Raw genomic sequence first — 18716 nt, forward strand, 5'->3', positions numbered from 1 at the left:
GGAGCGCTGCAGCCCCGGGGGGGGGGGGTGACGGGACGGTCCCTCCGTGCCCTCCGCGTCCCGGCTCGGTGCGGCCATGCGGGTGGGCCGCTGGGCGGTGGGGGTCCCGCAGCGCGTCACGTTGTGCGGGGCCACGGAGCGGCGCTGCCGGCGGCTGCTGGCCGAGGGGGCGGCGGGGGGAGGCGGGGAGGCGGCCGTGTTGGTGCCGCTGTGCTCCGTGCGGGGCCGCCCCGCTCTGCTCTATACGCTGCGCTGCAGCCGCCTGCGCGGACCCTACGGAGGCGACGTGAGGTAGTGCGGGGGGGGGGGGGGGGGGGTTATGGGGTGGGGGTCCGGCCCCGACGCAGCGCAGCCCTTCTTCCCCCCCCCCGTCCCCCCAACGTTTGCAGCTTCCCCGGGGGGAAACGGGAGGCGGCGGACGGCGGAGCGGAGGGCACCGCGCTGCGAGAGGCGAGGGAGGAGCTGGGGCTGAGCCTGCGGGAGGAGAGCGTCTGGGGGCGGCTGCGAGGGCTGCCCGAGCGGGTACGGAGCGGGGGCACCGGGACCTTGGGGGCAGTGCAGGGACCGGGAGACATAGGGCAGCAATGGGACGCGGGGACGTGTCTGCTAAATTGCGTTTTGATGTTGTTGTAGCTCAGGGTTGGCCGTAAGATGAGAGCGGCAGCTTGTGGGGACAGGGTGATGTTGGGAGCAGCACGGGGACACAGGTGGTGTGGGGTTAAAAGGACTTCTGGGAGCGTGGTGACATGGGGACACAGGGTGGGCAGGTGGGGCGGGGTGGTTGGGAGCGGAGTGTCATTGTGGGGCACGGTGTGGCTGGGAAGTGGAACAGAGGTGATTGGGGCCAAAGTGACAGGGACACTGGAGACACGGCAGAGACGTTGGTGGGGGGATACAGGGACACAGCGTCTGGGGGCAGAGGCATTGGGGACTCAGGGATGGGGCTGAGAGATGGGGAGGTGGGATGGCAGGAACAGGGGGGACATGTGGTGGCTGGGGATAGGACGCGGGGGACCAAGGCTGAGGGTTTGGGATGGAGCACGTGGGGCTGGGGAAGTGGGGTGGCTGCGGCACGGTGGCGTTTGTCACCCTGTCCCTGTGCCACGTGCTCCCTGCCAGCACGGGATGCTTGTGGTCCCTGTGGTAGCCAACCTGGGAGCCCTGGAGGACCTGCCGCTGTCCCCAAACCCTGACGAGGTGGGTGACCCCCTACCCTGCGTCCCCATCCCTGCTGCCACCCGCGTGTGCGTCCCCCCGACCCTCTTGCTGCGCCTGCAGGTGGCAGAGGTCTTCACGCTGCCTCTGGAGCACCTCCTGCGGGAGGAGAACCAGGGCTACACGCATTTCCGCACTGCCGGCCGCTACGGATACACTCTGCCCGTCTTCCTCAACGGCCCCCACCGCATCTGGGGGCTGACGGCCATCATCACCGAGCTGACGTTGGAGCTGCTGGCTCCCGACTTGTACTGCAGAAAGACCCACGTGCCTAGCAGAGGCATCACTGCTCCCCAAAAGAGGGCCTGAGCTGCGTTTTGGAAGGAGCCGAGGGTCTGAGGGCGAGGGGTTTGGGGTCGGAAGGTGGCACGGTGTCACCCTCCGCGCGCCCCTGATGTTTCACGCTGTGATCTCAGCATAAAGCCACGTTTCGAGCCACTTCAGTCATAGCAGTGTTTATTAAGGAGCCCCCAGCGTGGCCGAGAACCCACTGGGAGCGTGGTGCCGCTGCTGCCAACCACCCCAACTCCTCACGCCGAGGCCGCTCGTGCTTGGGCCTCCCCGAAGCGCCGCATCCTGTCCTCCAGCTCCGGCCGAAAGTGGCGGATGAGGCCCTGGGTCGAGCAAACAAAGCAGACTTAGGGAGGCTGGGAGCCAAGCCCCCCGAGGCCCCACTGCTCTCCCCACACTTGCCTGCACGGGCCACGCGGCGCCGTCGCCCAGCGCGCAGATGGTGTGGCCCTCGATCTGCTTGCTGATCTCCCACAGCGCGTCGATCTCGGCTGCCTGCGCCTCGCCCCGCACGAAGCGTGCCATCACTTTGTTCATCCAGTCGACGCCTGTGGGGAGGGGGACGTGGGGTTGGAGCCCGTGACACGGAGCCCGGACCCCCTGGCATGGGGGATATTCACCTTCCCGGCACGGGGTGCACTGCCCACAGCTCTCGTGCTTGTAGAACTCGATGAGACGAGCGATGGCTTTGACGATGTCAGTCTGAGGAGGAAGGGGGGACGCTCAGGGGACGCTCAGTTGGGGGGGGACGGGCGGCCTGGGGAGGGCTCACCCCGTACCGATTTATCCATGACGATGACAGCGGCCGTGCCGAGCCCGCTCTGCGCCTGCACCAGGGAATCGAAGTCCATCAGCACAGTCTCACACACCGACTTGGGGAGCAGCGGGGTGGAGGAGCCCCCCGGGATGACAGCCAGCAGGTTGTCCCAGCCACCACGGACACCCCCTGCCAAAAAAAGAAAAGAAAAAAGGGGGGGGGGACACACACACACTGAGCCAGGCCCCGCAGGAGCGTCCCGCCGGGGCTGAGCACGGTGCTCACCGGCGTGCTTCTCAATGAGCTCCTTCAGCGGCACCGACATCTCCTCCTCCACTGTGCAGGGGTGGTTGACGTGGCCAGAGATGTTGAAAAGCTTCGTCCCGGAGTTACGCTCGCGCCCGAAGCCAGCAAACCAGGCACCCCCCCGGCGGCAGATGGTGGGGGCCACCGCCACCGTCTCCACGTTGGCCACGGTGGTGGGGCAGCCAAAGACACCTGCGGGCAATCAGAGCTGAGAGCGGCGCCGGAGGGAACGAGGGGAGCGCAGGTGGGCAGAAGGGCTCCAGGACGTACCCACGTCAGCAGGGAAAGGCGGCTTGAGGCGTGGCTTGCCCTGCTTGCCCTCGATGGACTCGATGAGCGCCGTCTCCTCGCCGCAGATGTATGCCCCAGCACCCCTCACCACGAAGACGTCAAAGGCGTAGTCAGAACCACAGGCGTTCTTCCCCAGAAGCCCAGCCTCGTACGCCTCCCTGATGGCCACCTGCGGGGGGGACAGCAGGCACGTAGCAGCAGGGGACGTCCCTGTGTGCGACCCGCTGTGCGGGTGGCACCCACCTGCAGGTTGGAGGCCTCGTTGTAGAACTCGCCCCGGATGTAGATGTAGGCTGCACGGGCGCCCATGGCACGGCCGGCCACCAGGCAGCCCTCCACCAGCTTGTGCGGGTCGTGCCTCATGATCTCACGGTCCTTGCAGGTGCCTGGTTCCCCCTCATCCGCGTTCACCACCAGGTACTTGGGTCTGCCAGGACACGGCGTCAGTGCCGGCGCTCTGTGCCATCTCCCAGCTCCATGTCTTCCGATCCCACGTCCCTGGTGTTCCCTCTGCTCCATCTCCCCACTACCCCACCTCTGTCCCCATCGTGTTCCTAGTCACCCTGAGTACCCACATCCCCTCTCACCCCCCTCCCAGCCTCCCTCTCTCCTCAGCATCCCGGTCGCTTTGCCCTCAGTCCCACCTTCCACCCACACGGTGTCCTCGTCTCCCTCTCCCCAGTGCCCACCTGCCGTCAGGCGGTTTGTTCATGAAGCTCCACTTCAGGCCGGTGGGGAAGCCGGCCCCCCCGCGGCCCCGCAGCCCCGAGGCCTTGATCTCACCCAGGATCCAGTCGACGCCCTTCAGCAGGATCTCCTTCGTCTTGTACCAGTCTCCCCTCCGCAGCGCTCCCTGCAGCCTGCGGGCACGGCACGGCGGCTGAGAGCACCCGCACCCCCCCTCCCCTCCCGCACCCCCGGTTCCCGGCGCCCACCTCCACTCGTGCCGCCCATAGAGATTGGTGAAGATGCGGTCCTCGTCCTTCAGAGAGCCGAACTGCGTCTTCTTCGGCGCCGTCTGCGGGGAAAGGTGAAGCTCAGCGCGCGGCTCCGGGCTCGGAACCGGGGCTCGAGGGATCGCTCCGGTGCTCACCGAGAAGCCGCCGGCGGCGGGGAGGCGGCCAAGGGCCCTGAGCTGCCGGACCGCCATGCCGATCCGCCGCCACCTTCAGGCGTCCCCGGCAGCGGCGCTCGGCCGTGACGCCATCACCGAGCGACACCCCCCCCCCCCTCTCCCGGCGCGCAGTGATGACGTCACCGCCCCCCGGTCCGCGCTCCGGGGGCTCCGCGCCCCGGCCGGGGATGCTGCGCTGTCCCCGCGCCCACCCCCGCTCCCCGAGGTCGCGGTTCCGTGCTCGGCGATCCCTGAAGCCCTCAGCCCGGCTCTGAGCCCCCGGTCCTTCCAGCCCCGCTCCCGCGGCGGGCCCCCGCTGCCGAGCTGTCCGGTGTCAATGTCTCGGCTCGTGTGTCCCGGCCGCCGGATCCGGTTTCCCCGCAGCAATCTCACCCCGGCACTGGGAGATCGGATTCGGGGGCTGGAGGGAGGGTAGTGAGCCCCGAGCGCCGGGCGGGAGCCGTCATGTTCCTGTTCATCCGCAGCCCCCAGCGCCGCGCGCCCGGCAGCCCCCTGCCCTCCCCCTGCCGGCCCCCCCCGGCGGTGAAACGGGGCCACCGCCACCCCCGGGGGCACCGGAGCGCTTGGAGGGGGCAGCGGAGCACCGAGGAGCCCCGGGTGCCCCCCGCTTCCAGGCAGGTAATGGGGGGCACGGGGATGGGCAGCTAACGGGGAGGACGTGAGGGGGGGCGGCAGGGGTGGGGTGGTAGCACTGTCCCCCCCTCAAGGGGAACAGCTGGGCGGCTCCCCCACATCTGGAGCAGCGTGGCCGAGCAGGGCATAATCCGGGGGATTATGTGTGTGTGTGCGGGCAGCGTGCGGCCCCCCCCCCCCTCCCCCCCCCCCCCCCGCCCTGCCCTGCATATCCCGAGATATTCCATAAAAACCGTAAATCCCCACGCAGCCTCTGTTACTATAAAAAAACCCCGTCCTGGCGTGGCCGGGCCAGAGCGGCGGCCCCCCAGGACTGCGCCAGGCGGCCCCCCGGGGGGGACCGGTTATGCCTGGGCACCCCCCGGCCATGGGCAACTGCACCAAGACCCCCGAGCGGAGGCTCTCCAAGGTAAGGCCGAAGGGCGGGGGGGGGGGGGGGTGCTGGGGGGAGGTGCTGGGCTTCCTACTGCCCTCTGGCTCTGCCTGCAGGATGGGAAGCAGCGCTCCGGCCCCCCCGGTGCCCAGGATGGTGAGGAGCTGGCAGAGGCTGCACAGTCACCACCGTTGCAGAGCTACTCGGTGCTGCATGGGCTTGTGGGGCCGGCGTGCATCTTCCTGCGGCAGAGCATTGCCATCACGCAGCTGGTACGTGACCGGTGTACCCCCCTGGGGTGTATCCCGGCCCTTTGGGATCACTGAAGTGCCCTGGCGGTGCCCCCATGGCTGCCCAGCGGTGTGGATTTGGGGTGGCTGTGGGGAGGGAACTGGCCTTCAGCCTGCGCTCTTTTTGCCAGGACCGGGAGCTGCGGCCAGAGGAGATTGAAGGTGAAGTGTGGGGACGTGTCCCCAGGCTGGGTCCTAGTGGAGCTAGGGGTGCTGCTCCGGTCTGGGGTCTCACCCATACCCGTTCCCCTTGGTCCCCATCCCAGTTCTCACCTCGCTACCCTGTTCGATCCCCATCTGTCCACACGCTCCCCTCCGTTCCTGGCCTGGTCCCCATCTCAGCACCTCTTCCACTGGGTTTCCATCTCAGTCCCCATTGTGCCACCCATCCCACTCGGTCCCCATCTGGACACTTGTTTCCTTGGATCCCCATCCCAATCTCCATCTCAGCACCCGTTACCACTGGACGTTCCCAGTGTGCCACCTTCCCTGCTCAGTCCCCCGTTCCCTTCACCCCCACCCATCCCCTCCCTGCAGCACCGCCTGTCCCCGTGTGTCACTGTTGTCCCCGCGCTGTCCCCAGAGCTGAAGCAAGCCTTCAAGGAGTTCGACAAGGACCGTGATGGCTACATCAGCTACAAGGACCTGGGCGAGTGCATGCGCACCATGGGCTACATGCCCACCGAGATGGAGCTCATCGAGCTGTCCCAGCAGATCAGTAGGTGCTGGGACGGGGGGGGGGGGAGGGATGTACCACCCCCCGCTGACCTGCTCCCCCCACCTTGTTCCCCCAGCAGGTGGCAAAGTGGATTTTGACGACTTTGTGGAGCTGATGGGCCCTAAGATGTTGGCGGAGACAGCGGACATGATCGGGATCAAGGAGCTGCGCGACGCCTTCCGCGAGGTGAGCGCCGCGAACGGCAGGGCCGGGGGGACAGGCACGCTGCTGGGAGCCCCGTGGTGACCTTGGGTCCCCCTCGGGGCAGTTTGACACCAACGGGGACGGGCAGATCAGCATGGCAGAGCTGCGGGAGGCCATGCGCAAGCTGCTGGGGCAGCAGCTCAACTACCGCGAGGTGGACGAGATCCTCAAGGACGTGGATCTCAACGGGGACGGCCTGGTGGACTTTGAAGGTGACGGGGGCGAGGGTCGGGGGAGGTAGAGCCCCGTTCCTGGCTTTATTTGGGTCCAGGATGGGGGTGGGGGGTGAGCCCCCAATCGCCAGCTTTATTTTGGGGGTTAATGCTGTGGTTCTTTGCAGAGTTTGTGCGGATGATGTCGCGCTGAAGGGCCGGGAGCCGCCGCCGTGCCTTACCGGGAGGAAGCCTCCCCCGGGCCTGTGCTGCCCCTCCGGGGGGGGGGTGGGGGGGGGGATGCTCCGGTTGTGGTCCCCTGGGGTGCTTGGGTCGCAGCTTTGCCGGTTCCCAATGAAGCTCTGTGCCGTCGGGTGCTGTGTGCCCGTCCATTGAGTACCGGGGGAGGTCTCAGGTCCTCGTGGAGGGATGGGGGGTGGGGGGGTGGGGGGGGGGTGAGCAGGACGCCGCGCGTCTCCATGGTGACGAGGGGACCGGCGCGCCGTGCTGGCGTATTGGCGGCGTGCGGGTCGTGACGTCACCGACGCGCCCCGCCGAGAGCGCAGGCCGGCTCCGTTTGGACCGCCGACCAATCAGCGCCTCCGGACAACGCCGGCCGACCAATCAGCTGTTAGGAGGCGGGATGAAGGGGCGGCCGCCCGCTTCCGCTTTCCGCACACGGCGGCCGCCGCTCGGGAGGGAGAGCCGCTCGGGAGCGGTGCGGGGATGTCCTACAAACCCATCGCGCCCGCCCCCAGCGCCAGCCCCGCCCCGGGGCCCGCCGCCACGGCCGCCGGTGAGAGGAGCCCCCGGGGGGTGGAGAACCGGGGGAGGGAGAAGAGGGCTTAAGGAGGGGCACGAGGCCTGAGGGGGGGCGGCGGGGCCTGAGAGGGCCCGAAGGAGGGGGACAGGGGAGCGAGGGGCTGAGGGGGGAAGGGACAGGGCCTGGGGGGGCGGCCTGAGCGGGGGACGAGGGGCTGAGGAGAGCTGGGCTCGAGGGGGTGACAGGGCCCGAAGCGGGGCCGGACCCGGTCTGAAGGAGGGCCGGACCCGGCGACGCTCCCCCGCAGCTCCCAGCGTCCCCTCGCCGTCCGCCTTCCGCCCGCTCTTCAACGACTTCGGGCCGCCCTCCATGGGCTATGTGCAGGTGAGGCCGTGGAGTAGGGGCAGACGAGGGGAGGGCGGTGCGGGGCAACGCTGAGCCCCCCTCCCCCACCCCGCCGTGCCTCCCCCCCCTCCCCCCCCCGCCAGGCCATGAAGCCGCCCGGCGCTCCGGGCTCGCAGAGCACCTACAGCGACCTTCTCTCTGTCATCGAGGAGATGGGCAGGGAGATCCGGCCCACCTACGCCGGCAGCAAAAGCGCCATGGAGCGGCTCAAGCGGGGTACCGAGCCGGGGGGGGGGGGGGGTGACCCTCTGTATACCCCTCCCCGCCCGGAGCTCAGTGCCTTACTTCATGTGTCCCCCCCCAATTCAGGGATCATCCACGCGCGGGCGCTGGTGCGGGAGTGCTTGGCCGAGACAGAGCGCAACGCCCGCACGTGACAGCCGCTCCCCCAACCCCCTCCCCTCCCCCGAGCCCCGCCGGTGGCTCCCCCCGAGCGGGGGCCACCCCCGGGGCTCCCTCCCTTCCTCTTCCAGCTTTTATAAATAAACACGTGCTGCGTTTTTCCCCCCCCTCCAACTTTAGAAAAATTGTCCTTCAAAAAGAAAAACAAAAACAAAAAACCGCCCAAATTCCTCCAAATATACCGCTCCGTTTTAATTTCCCGGTCCGCCGCCCCCCCCGCTCTGACGTCCCTTCTGATGTCACCCCCCCCCCCCCCCAACGCTGTACCACCTCCTGACGTCAGCGGGCGCCCCCCCACGCTGTGACGTCACGAAGCGCTGGGCCGGCTCTGAGCGGCGCAGGTTCGGAAGGGGCCGAGCGCAGCCGAAGGGAACCGAAAGGAGCCGAAGGGTTACGGAAAGAGCCGAAGGGAACCGAACGCGCGGCCGAGCGGGCGGGGGGCGCGTTGTTATGGCAGCGGGGAGGACCCGGCCGAAGCGGGCCGGGCCGGGCTAGCGGCGGAGGGTCGCGGAGCCCCCGAGCCCCAACCCCAAAGCCGGCGCCATGCTGATCAAGGAGTACCACATCCTGCTGCCCATGAGCCTGGAGGAGTACCAGGTAGCCCAGCTCTACATGATCCAGGTGCGGCTGGGGCCCGGGAGCGTCGTGTAGGGCGTGGGGAGGGGGTCGTGTGGGGTTTGTGTGGGGCCTGGAGGGGGGAGGCGGGAGTGTGGGGGTGAGGGGGTTCGGGGCTGAGGGTCACGGGGGACAGTGTGGAGCTTGGGGGTTGGGCAGGGTCCGGGGGGCTGTCTGGGGTCTTGGGGCGGCCTATGGGGTCTGGGTGAATGCAGGAGGGTGAAAGCGAAGGCCGGGGCTGAGCTGGGGCTGAGGGGTATGTGGAGCTTGTGGTGTGGTGGGGGTCTTGAGAGGGGGGGCTGGTGGGGATCTAGGGAGTCTGGGGCACTATGGGAGCATAGGGCTGCGAGTGGGGGTTGGTGGGATTCAGGGCTGGAGGGACTGAGGGGTTTGTGGATAGTGTGGAGCTTTGGGGGTCGCGTGGGGTCTGGGGGAGTATGCGAGCCTAGGGTGGAGAACATGGGGGGTTGGGGCTGAGGGGTACGGAAGTCGTGTGGGCGCTATGGGGAGTGCAGGAGCGCGGGGGTCAGCGTGTTGCGGCAGAGATCTGAAGTGGGGGTTTAAGAGCACAAGGATGAGGGGGCAGTGCGGAGCTCGAGGGGTGTGGGAGTGTGGAGCTGGGGACTGGGGGCTGAGGAGGGTATGGAGCCAGCGTGGAGATGGAGCGCGGTGGCACAGGGCTGAGCCCGTTTCTCAGAGCGTAGAGTAAATCGGGGCTCCCAGGAGGAGGTGTGTGGGGGGGCGGGGGGGGTGTGCAGAGCTTTATGGCCGAGGTGTGGGGCTCAGCCTGCCCTCACCCCCGCAGAAGAAAAGCCGGGAGGAATCGAGCGGCGAGGGCAGCGGGGTGGAGATCCTGGCCAACCGCCCCTACAGCGATGGCCCCGGCGGCAGCGGGCAGTACACCCACAAGATCTACCACGTGGGCTCCCACATCCCCAGCTGGTTTCGGGCCCTGCTGCCCAAGGCCGCCCTGCAGGTGGAGGAGGAGTCGTGGAATGCATACCCCTACACCCGCACCAGGTGGGACCCCGGGGGGTTGTAGGTTGGGGGCTGCCCGCCGCGCTCGGCCTCATCCCAATGCTTCCTGTAGGTACACGTGTCCCTTTGTGGAGAAGTTCTCCATCGAGATTGAGACGTACTACCGGCCTGATGCCGGCCAGCAGGCCAATATCTTCAACCTGAGTGCTGCTGAGAAGAGGCAGAGGATCTTGGGTGCGTGCAGCAGGGGAGTGAGGCAGGATCCCGGCCTGACCTCGTGCTTTAGGGATGGGTTAAGTTACCCTTGTAAGGGAAGGTGCCCCTGCAAGCTCAGTCCTGTGGATCAGCTGGAGACAGGGAGCTAGGGAATTGCGTCCCCATTTTGGCCGCTGCTTCTCCTGCCCCCCCGGGGCTTTGCCTGGCGTTGCTCCCCTTTCCCAGCCGCCCTGTGCTGGGTGCCTGGGGCAGATTGTTCCCCCCCAGGGACACGTTTGTGCCCGGTTGCTGCCTGTTCCCATTCCTGGCAGCGCCGACACGGTTGTTTTGGGCGCTGAGTGCGCAGCGCGTCACGCTCCGCTCCTAAAATGGAGGCCTAAAATAGGCACTCGGAGGAAATGATTCATCTGACCTATTTCTTTCATTGGCTCTCGCAGCATTGGCCACGTCCGGCTGGGACGCTGGTGGCACGGGCCGAGGCGGGGGACAAATTTTGTCCATCACCAGCAGGCAGTGAGCAGGCCTCCGAGCTGCCTCGTTCTCAGCACCCCCCTCCCCCCACCCCCCCCCACCCCGTGCCCCTGGGGTCACCGCCGCTGTTCTCCAGCTGCCAAATCCCCACGCTAATGCTCCTATGTGTGTCAGCCCGGCTCTTAGCAGGGCCCCCCCCCTGCCTCTCCCTGAGGCACGGCTCAGGCCCCAGCGTGAGGACAATCCCCAAAGGTTCAAGGGGACGGCATGTGGAAAGCATTCACGGCGTGCCCCCAGCCCTCACCCTTTTATCCTTCCGCCCCAGACACCATCGACATCGTGCGTGACCCCATCTCCCCCGGGGAGTATAAACCCGAGGAAGACCCCAAACTGTACCGCTCAGCCAAGACGGGCCGGGGCCCGCTGGGGGATCACTGGCTGGAGGCAGCCAGCAGCGGGCCCCTCATGTGTGCCTACAAGCTGTGCAAGGTGGAGTTCCGCTACTGGGGGATGCAGTCCAAGATCGAGCAGTTCATCCACGACGTCGGTGAGCGTGGGGCGATGGTGGCGAGCCCGAGCCCCGTGGGGGTGAGGGGTTTTTGGCACGGGGGGGGCCCACGCTTTGCTTCCTTACCCTGCCGCAGGCTTGCGCAAGGTGATGCTGCGTGCCCACCGCCAGGCTTGGTGCTGGCAGGACGAGTGGATCGACCTGACCATGGAGGACATCCGGCAGCTGGAGGAGGAGACGGCGCGGATGCTGGCACAGAAGATGGCCAAGTGCAGCGAGGCTGAGGAGCCCTCCGCCGCCGGGCCCGGCCCTGAGGGGCGGCCGGAGCCAGGAGGTGCCAGCAGGCAGGAGGGTGCTGCCGCTCAGGGCGCTGCCGACGTCTCCCCCGACGATAGCTTCGCCAAGCAGTGGTCCGCATCTTCACGTTCCTCCTACTCTTCTCAGCACGGAGGTGAGAACGGGATCCTGAAGCCCTGCAGCTGCTGCTGTCCTCTGACATCGGGACCCTTCTTCCCCGCCCCGAAGGGTGGCTTTGGATGTCCCAAAGCTGTTGGGCGGGAGTAGGGGCTTGCTGCCCGCGGTGCTCACCCTGTGCTGCTGGCAGGTGGGGTGACTCCCCAGAACCTGTCTGAGTGGAGGATGCAGAACATTGCCCGTGACTCTGAGAACAGCTCCGAGGAGGAGTTCTTCGATGCCCACGGTATGGCAGAGCAGCCCCGCAGCACCGCCCTGTGCTAGATCTGCCCTGTGCTTTGCTCACCCGTGGCTCTCTCCCTGCCACCACAGAGGATCTGTCTGACAGCGACGAGGTCTTTGCCAAGGAGATGACCAAGTGGAGCTCCAACGACTTCTTGGACACGCTGGAGCGGCCGGCAGAGCTGGATGAGAATCTGGGTGAGCAGGATGTGCACAGCCTACCTGAACCCAGCGTGGGCATCGCAGGATGGAGCTGACCCCTGCCTGGACACCTCAGCCTGCTCACTGACGGTGTGTGCTTGCAGGGGAGGGACCCAGCACCTCCAGGGTGGATGACAAAGAACAGCCAGCATCTGGCTTCTCCAAGGTGTGCGAGCTGCTCACGCCACGCCACGTAGCCCCCAGCTGGGTCCCTGGCGTGGGTGCAGACAGGAGTGCTCTCGTCCTGCAGGGCGGCCCGGCCGAGAACACGGTGCAGGCGTGCCGGATCCACGTGCTCTTCCTCATCCTCCACAGCGGCAACATCCTGGACCAGGGAGGGGGCGAGCTGGGCTCCAAGCAGGCAGACGTGCAGACGTTGGCTGCCACCTTTGATGCTGTCACCCGTGTCCACTTCCCCGAGGCACTGGGCCACGTGGCGTTCCGCCTGGTGCCCTGCCCGCCCATCTGTGCTGCTGCCTATGCCTTGGTCTCCAAGTGAGGATGGAGAGAGGGGGACCCCCGGGAGGGAGGTGGTGGGCACAGAGAGGGGTTTCCTAGCGAAGTGAGCGTTGCGGGATGGCTTGAGGACGTGGGGCAGCCTCTCTGAGCCGTCCTCGTGTCTTCCCCCAGGCTCAGCCCCTACAGCCACGACCGGGACAGCCTGTCCAGCAGTCAGGACCACATCCCGCTGGCGGCCCTCCCGCTGCTGGCCACCTCCTCGGGGAGCTACCAGCATGCCGTGGGCACCGTCGTCACCCGTGCCAACCAGGCCTACGCTGCCTTCCTGCACTCCGCTGAGGGCACCGGCTTCTGTGGCCAGGTGAGAGGGGTAGGAGAGCTTGGGGGGGTGGGGGGGGAAGCTTTGCCCTGGGTTCTGGGTGGGGTTTGGCTCCCACGGGGATATGGTTTTTGTGCTGTCTGCAGGTGGTGCTGCTTGGGGACTGCGTGGGAGGCATCCTGGGCTTCGATGTGCTGTGCCAAAGCCGGGCAGGTGCTGGGGGCAGCTGGAGCAGCAGCCGCCGTGGCAGCCTGGTGGGTGCCTCGTTTTTAAACCCCTCGAGCAGCTTGGCAGCATCTGGCTGCTCGCTGATTCTTCTTGTCCACCCGCAGAGCACGGAGCCCACCTCCCCCGAGCTGTGCGGCACCCGGGACCCCCTGGCCGATGGGGCAGACGCGGCAGTGGGGTCGGGCCAGTCCAGCCCCAAGCTGGGAGACAGCCAGCACCCGAGTTCCTCGTGCAGGTGAGAGCAAAGGGACCTGTGGGAGATGAATTCCCCATCTGTGCCTGCAGGAAGGTGCAGCAGCTCCTGCGGGCTAAAGGGGCCGCAGCGGGCGCTGCGCTGCCGTTCCTGCACCCGCTGACTGCCGTTGCAGCCCGCAGCCCGGCGAGGCCCCACCGGAGGCAGAGGTCCCGCGGAGCAGTGCTGTGGCACAGGATGGGGCAGAGAGCACCAGCACCCAGCTTGACTTTAAGGTATCCGGCTTCTTCCTCTTCGGCTCCCCGCTGGGGCTGGTGCTCGCGCTGCGCAAGACCGTCATGCCTGCTCTGGATGGTGAGGAGCCCCCATACCTCCTGCAGGGCTCAGGCCCTCGTCCTGAGTCGTGCTCCCTCGTGCTGGAGCCCCCCCCCCCACCCTCCCCCCAAGACCTGCTCGAACTGCTGTGCTTGGGTTTTTCACGCCGTGGCTGCGCGCCTCTTGGCGTTGGCTCATGCCTTCAGCATCCCCTTCCTCACTCTGTGCCCCGGGTCTGCTGGCTTTGTCTCCTCATCCTTCCCTCCCTCCAGGTCCTGCTTTCTCCTCCCCGTGCCCTCAGCCCTCCTGACTGCGCGCTGCCCTGCCCCTGCCCCTTTTCTCTCCCCCAGTGGCCCAGCTGCATCCTGCCTGCGAGCAGATCTACAACCTCTTCCACGCCGCCGACCCCTGTGCCTCCCGCCTGGAGCCCCTCCTGGCCAAAGCCTTCCACGCTGTGCCACCGCTCAGCGTGCCCCGCTACCAGAAGTACCCGCTGGGCGACGGCACCTCCTGCCTGCTGGGTGAGTGGCCCTGGGGGCTGGCATCCCCATGGTGGGGGGGGAGGGGGGCTGTGGGTGGCCTGACTCACCGCTGTCCACAGCGGAGGCCCTGCAGATGCACTCCTCCCTCTTCCTGTCCGAGGCGGACCTGGCTGCTCCCCCCACGCCCACTGGCAGCTTTGGGGGGGGCTTCTGGAAGGGAAGCGAGCCGGGAGACCCCCCCACGCCCGCCAGCACCAGCGAAGTCGTCAAGAGTGAGTACTGCCACCGGGGCCGAGGCCGTGGGGTGAGGCCCAGGGCCGGGCTGTAATCGTGGCTCTCCACGCAGTCCTGGAGCGCTGGTGGGGCCTGAAGCGCATCGACTACTCGCTGTACTGCCCTGACGCGCTGACCGCCTTCCCCACCATCACCCTGCCTCACCTCTTCCACGCCAGCTACTGGGAGTCCTCCGACGTGGTGGCCTTCATCCTGCGCCAGGTGGGGCGCGCGGGGCGGGCGGCGCGGTCGCCCGGCGCGGGGCTGAGCTGGGCCGTGTCCCCCGGCCAGGTGATGGAGAAGGAGGGCCCGCAGCCGGCTGAGAGTGAGGAGAGCTCCATCTACAGCCCCGTGTTCCCCCGGGAGAAGTGGCAGCGCAAGCGCACCCAAGTGAAGATCCGGGTACGGGCGTCGCAGGGCTCGAGCCGTCCCCCGAGTGGCGCGGGGCGATGCAGCCGGGAGGGTTTGCTGCCATCCCGGTGGGCCCCACATGCTGCTGAAGCTCGGCTGTCCCTGCAGAACGTGACGGCCAACCACCGGGCCAGCGACGTCATCGTGTGCGAGGGCAGGGCGCAGGTCCTGAGCGGGCGCTTCATGTACGGGCCCCTGGACGTGGTGGCGTTGACGGGAGAGAAGGTACTGCTGGGACTCACCCCCAGGGACACTCAGGAGGGGACAGTGCTGGGCCGCAGGGGCCTCTGTAGATAGGATCTTGCGTGGGACGGTGGGAGGGGATAGTGGTGACTTTGCAGGCTGGGGCCACAGCCCTTTCCCCTTCACTCAGGTGGACATCTACATCATGACGCAGCCGCTGTCGGGGAAGTGGCTGTACTATGGCACGGAGGTGACGAGTGGCAGTGGCCGCCTGACCTTCACCATCCCCCAGGACAAGGCCCTGGCCATCGGCATCTACCCTGTGCGCATGGTGGTCAGGTGGGACACCGGCCGTGTGGGGGGTCACCGCAGCCACCCGCCCCCCGCCCCCGTGGGCCGAGGGGGGTGACGGAGCCGGTGCTGAGCCACGCTGCTGTCCCATCCCAGGGGGGACCACAGCTACGCGGAGGCGTACCTGACGGTGGTGGCCCAGGGCACCGAGTCCGTGGTGTTCAGCATCGATGGTTCCTTCACCGCCAGCGTTTCCATCATGGGCAGCGACCCCAAAGTGCGGGCAGGGGCCGTGGATGTCGTGCGGTGTGTGCTCTTCTTCTTTCCAGAGCACCCGCTTCTCAGGTGTGCCCCTGGTGGCAGTACGTATCCTATGTGCTCCCGCTCACCAGGCACTGGCAGGACTTGGGTTACATGATCATCTACGTGACGGGGCGCCCCGACATGCAGAAGCACCGCGTGGTGGCCTGGCTCTCCCAGCACAACTTCCCCCATGGTGCCGTCTCCTTCTGCGATGGGCTCACCCACGACCCCCTCCGCCAGAAAGCAGCCTTCCTGCAGAGCCTGCGCTCCGAGGTGGGACTGGGACGCTGACCCCACGGCGGTGAGGGGGCTCTGTCCCAACCCTCACACTCCTCCCCTTGTTGCAGGCGGAGATCGTCATCGTCGCTGGCTACGGCTCCACCAAGGACATCTCCGTCTACAGCTCCCTGGGGCTGGCACCGGTGCACATCTACATCGTGGGTCGGGCTGTCAAGAAGTTCCACAACCAGTGTCAGGTGGGACGACGGGGCTGGGGCTGCTGGAGGGATGCGATGCCCTCACTGGGGTCTCACGCTGTCCCCCCCCGTCCTGCAGTTCCTGTCCGAGGGCTACATGGCCCACCTGGCTCAGCTGGAGGCGGCTGCCCTGGCACACTCCCCCAAAGGACCCCCTCGGCCTGTGCTGGTCAAAGGCACCTACGGCTGCCCGGCGTCCGTCGATTTCCTCCGCAAGCAGAGCCAGCTCCTGCGCTCGCGGGGCTCCAGCCAGGCAGAGCGGGACGGGGGCCCCCAGGCTGCCTGTGCCAAGCCCTGCAGCGTCAGCCTCAAGCTGGAAGGTGAGGAGAGCCCCTGCCACTTTGCCCCCTCCCTGGACACGGCCTTCAGTTCCCAACGCAGAGCTGGAGCTGGGAGCCAGGAAGGTGCTGTGCCCTGAAACTGTGCGGGGCCGCCCCGGGGCTGGAATGAGGCCCCCCCTTCCTCTCCCCCCCCTCCCTGGGTCCTGCCTGCTGCCTCCCAGCTCTGTCTCTGCCCTGCTGCCTCAATCCCCACTGGCAGTGCCCTGCAGAGTTTGCTGCCCAGCCGGCTCTGGGGTTTGGGGTGCTGCCTCCCCGGGCTCCCATTCATCTTTCCCTGCCCTGGGCGTGGGTGGCAGCAGGGCAGGCACAGAGCCCCCTCCCTTCACCCTCGTATTTATTTCTGTCCAGTGTTGTGGGGGCGAGGGAAGGGCCGAGATTAAAATGAAACAAAAGAAACGATTCCTCTCTTCTGTGTGTTTCATTGTGAAATAAAGCGATGTGGAGCAGAGCTGCTGGGGCTGCCTGTCTGCTCTGTACCCCCGCAGCTGGCACAGAAAGCGGCGGCGCCCAACCGCTCTTATTCGCCCTTGGCTTTCACTTGGTTATCTCTACCAGCACTCTTCCTCTGTGACCACACGTCTCAGACGGGCTTTACTCGCGTTTATCTCAGCATAGCATGACTGTGGCTTTACACACGCAGCGGTGACAAGCAGTTCAGATCACAAGTTTACAGCTCTGCTGCGATGCGATACGTTCTCAGCCTGGCAAAGTGGCAATGCAGGCCGTGGCACGGCAAGGGGAGAGAGCCGGGGCACAGCCTTGGCCTTGCAGCTGCTGCCGCTGCCGACGGGCTCACCCGGATCCGCTCGGCCCAGCAGAAAGGCTAAAAACCAAACGAGGGATAAAAAGCAGCGTGGAGGAGCGTTGGCTTGGGCTCGCTTCCCCCAGCGTCGTGCCGCGGCTCTTGGGGGCTCAGAGCGAGGAGATCCACGCGTCCATCGCCGTCCAACGCTGAACGCGGCGCCGAAACCCCACGCGCCTTCCAATAACCGCTGTGCTAAACGTCAATCAGCGCGGGTCCCCATTCCACGTGTGGAATATCTGACGGAGCCAGGCCCGGGGAGCGCGGCGGGCTCTACTGGGAGAAGATGCCCTTGAAGCGGATCTTGTCCTCGGCGTCCTTCTCACGCAGGCGCGCCTCCAGGCTGCGCAGCTCCTTGCTGACCACGGGGCGCAGCGAGGGGTCCAGTGCCAGCACCTTGGCAAAGTCAGCCTGCGCCTCGGCCACGTTCCACACGGCCGCGTGAGCCTTGCCCCGCTTGAAGTAGGCCTTGATGTTGTCTGCGGGGAAGGAAACGTCAGCCGGGGAGCAGGGGGGCCTCCCCGGCGCGCTGCCACGGCTCCTTACCCTCGTACTTGTTGAGGATGGAGGAGCAGTGGTCCAGCACCTCGTAGTACTCCTCGCACTGCAGCTTGCACTGGCAGTAGTTCAGCAGCAGCGGGGTGATTTTCTGGTCCAGCTCGATCCAGTCTGGAGAGCCGGGCTGCTCCTGCGGGACGGGGGGGTACAGTGAGCCCGGCGCCGAGAGAAGGACGGCGGGAGCGGGGACGGGGGAGCCCACCTTCATCTGCAGGTTCTTGAGGCAGGCGATGGCGTCGTAGTATTTGGTGGCCGCCTCCCGCACCTTGCCCTGCCGGTACAGCTCGTTGCCCTCCTGGTGGATCAGGGGCACGGCCTGCAGCTTCTCCTCGTCCGTCATGGCCCAGGGGTCCTGCTGGTAGGAGCCGGGCTCCTCCACCTGCACGCACGCGGTCAGGGGCTGCCGCGGGGCACAGCCCGCGAGCCCAGGGCCCCGCTCACCTTTAGCACCTCGATGTCGAAGATGAGGGGCTGGGGGTTCTTCTGCAGCTCGTCCAGGTCCGGGTAGCCCAGCGAGTAGTGCTCGTGCAGCTGGGCGATGCTGCAGCAGTGCCGCTGCCCCTCCAGGGGGTCCTTCCCCGCCGCGATGTTGCGCAGGCTCTTGGCCACCAGCGGGTACAGCACCACGTGCTGCGGGCAGAGGCCACGCCCCCTTCGTTTAAGCCACGCCCCCACCCGCATCAAAGCGCCAAATAAGCCACGCCTTCCCCCCCCCCTCGAGGCGAAACCACGCCCCCTTCCGCAACACCACCACCTCCGCGCCGAGCCCCGCCCACCTGTCACACAGACCACGCCCCCCTTGACGATTAGCCCCGCCCCTTCCGGCCGCACCTTGGTCTCGCAGCGGAAGCGGGCGCGCTCCCCGGGCCGCATGGTGCGCAGCACCGCCTCCCACACGGGCAGCTTGAACTTCTTCCCGGCGATCAGCTCCATGGGCTTGCCCCGCGCGCGGCTGTCATCCAGCACCGCCTCCTCGGGCCCGCACCGCAGTGTCCGGTAGTGGAAGGTGGCCTGAGGGCGAGCCGCGCGTCACCGTGGCGACCGGCAGCGCTCCGGCGCATGCGCGTCGCCCCCCCCCCTTCCCCCCCTAGCCCCCTTCCCTCTCCGCCCGGCCCGGCGCTGACCTTGGTGCCGTCGCGGAAGTCGGGCAGCGGCCCGGTGCCCTCCCGCAGCACCTCCTTGTGCACGCCGTCCGCCCGCAGCTGCTCCGCCATCGTCCGCCGCTCCGCCGCCCTTCGGCCGCTTCCGGAGAAGGAAGGCTGCGCCGCAGCGCCCCCTGCGGGCGGGAGGTGCGCGCGGCCCCTTCCTCCCGCTGCCCCCACGCGTGTCGGCGGGGCGTGTTTTTGTGAAGTGGAACAGGCTTTCGGAACGGCCGTTTTTTATTCAAGCCCTCTCGCTGGCTTTCCTTTGGCACCAGCAGGAAGAGCGCGGCACAGTCCAGCTGGCACAGGGTCCTGCGCCC

At 67.4% G+C, this 18716-nt stretch overlaps 6 protein-coding genes across 7 annotated transcripts; 4 read left to right on the top strand and 2 right to left on the bottom strand.

Moving 5' to 3' along the window:
- Positions 1-68: 68 nt before the first annotated feature.
- On the top strand, positions 69-1588 carry NUDT8 (nudix hydrolase 8). Its single transcript, XM_065755542.1, has 4 exons — positions 69-291; positions 390-522; positions 1120-1197; positions 1279-1588. Exons 1-4 carry the CDS (start codon positions 77-79, stop codon positions 1522-1524), a joined length of 672 nt encoding a protein of 223 aa, XP_065611614.1. The 5' UTR covers positions 69-76; the 3' UTR covers positions 1525-1588.
- A 152-nt stretch (positions 1589-1740) lies between these two features.
- On the bottom strand, positions 1741-4010 carry NDUFV1 (NADH:ubiquinone oxidoreductase core subunit V1). The gene is made up of 9 exons (XM_065755634.1): positions 3796-4010; positions 3550-3720; positions 3104-3287; positions 2840-3029; positions 2549-2761; positions 2286-2452; positions 2127-2208; positions 1909-2054; positions 1741-1829 (listed from the first exon to the last, which is right to left on the bottom strand). Exons 1-9 carry the CDS (start codon positions 4008-4010, stop codon positions 1746-1748), a joined length of 1452 nt encoding a protein of 483 aa, XP_065611706.1. The 3' UTR covers positions 1741-1745.
- Positions 4011-4696: 686 nt separating this feature from the next.
- Positions 4697-6645, top strand: CABP2 (calcium binding protein 2). Of its 2 annotated transcripts, none has more exons than XM_065755543.1 (7): positions 4697-5037; positions 5118-5273; positions 5423-5453; positions 5875-6009; positions 6086-6195; positions 6278-6425; positions 6554-6645. In XM_065755543.1, exons 1-7 carry the CDS (start codon positions 4975-4977, stop codon positions 6577-6579), a joined length of 669 nt encoding a protein of 222 aa, XP_065611615.1. In that variant the 5' UTR covers positions 4697-4974; the 3' UTR covers positions 6580-6645. The 2 variants fall into 2 exon arrangements, with proteins under 2 accessions (XP_065611615.1, XP_065611616.1); XM_065755544.1 differs by having other exon boundaries at positions 6089-6195.
- A 384-nt stretch (positions 6646-7029) lies between these two features.
- On the top strand, positions 7030-7945 carry CDK2AP2 (cyclin dependent kinase 2 associated protein 2). Its single transcript, XM_065729102.1, has 4 exons — positions 7030-7161; positions 7436-7512; positions 7617-7749; positions 7843-7945. The coding sequence occupies exons 1-4, from the start codon at positions 7092-7094 to the stop codon at positions 7908-7910; spliced, it is 348 nt and encodes a 115-aa protein (XP_065585174.1). The 5' UTR covers positions 7030-7091; the 3' UTR covers positions 7911-7945.
- Positions 7946-8239: 294 nt separating this feature from the next.
- Positions 8240-15971, top strand: PITPNM1 (phosphatidylinositol transfer protein membrane associated 1). The gene is made up of 23 exons (XM_065755635.1): positions 8240-8556; positions 9356-9570; positions 9641-9762; positions 10541-10762; positions 10860-11174; positions 11328-11423; positions 11510-11617; positions 11725-11786; positions 11871-12115; positions 12251-12440; positions 12545-12652; positions 12731-12861; positions 12995-13173; positions 13485-13655; positions 13736-13888; positions 13963-14111; positions 14181-14291; positions 14409-14525; positions 14674-14822; positions 14931-15080; positions 15167-15350; positions 15425-15553; positions 15633-15971. Exons 1-23 carry the CDS (start codon positions 8479-8481, stop codon positions 15969-15971), a joined length of 3723 nt encoding a protein of 1240 aa, XP_065611707.1. The 5' UTR covers positions 8240-8478.
- Positions 15972-16921: 950 nt separating this feature from the next.
- On the bottom strand, positions 16922-18489 carry AIP (aryl hydrocarbon receptor interacting protein). The gene is made up of 6 exons (XM_065755539.1): positions 18379-18489; positions 18086-18265; positions 17696-17884; positions 17457-17633; positions 17243-17384; positions 16922-17175 (listed from the first exon to the last, which is right to left on the bottom strand). Exons 1-6 carry the CDS (start codon positions 18466-18468, stop codon positions 16970-16972), a joined length of 984 nt encoding a protein of 327 aa, XP_065611611.1. The 5' UTR covers positions 18469-18489; the 3' UTR covers positions 16922-16969.
- Between the last annotated feature and the right edge of the window lie 227 nt (positions 18490-18716).

The sequence above is a fragment of the Cyrtonyx montezumae genome, unplaced genomic scaffold (assembly GCF_038088225.1).
Source record: "Cyrtonyx montezumae isolate F1298 unplaced genomic scaffold, pur_monq_1.0 scaffold_10, whole genome shotgun sequence".
NCBI lineage: Eukaryota > Metazoa > Chordata > Aves > Galliformes > Odontophoridae > Cyrtonyx > Cyrtonyx montezumae.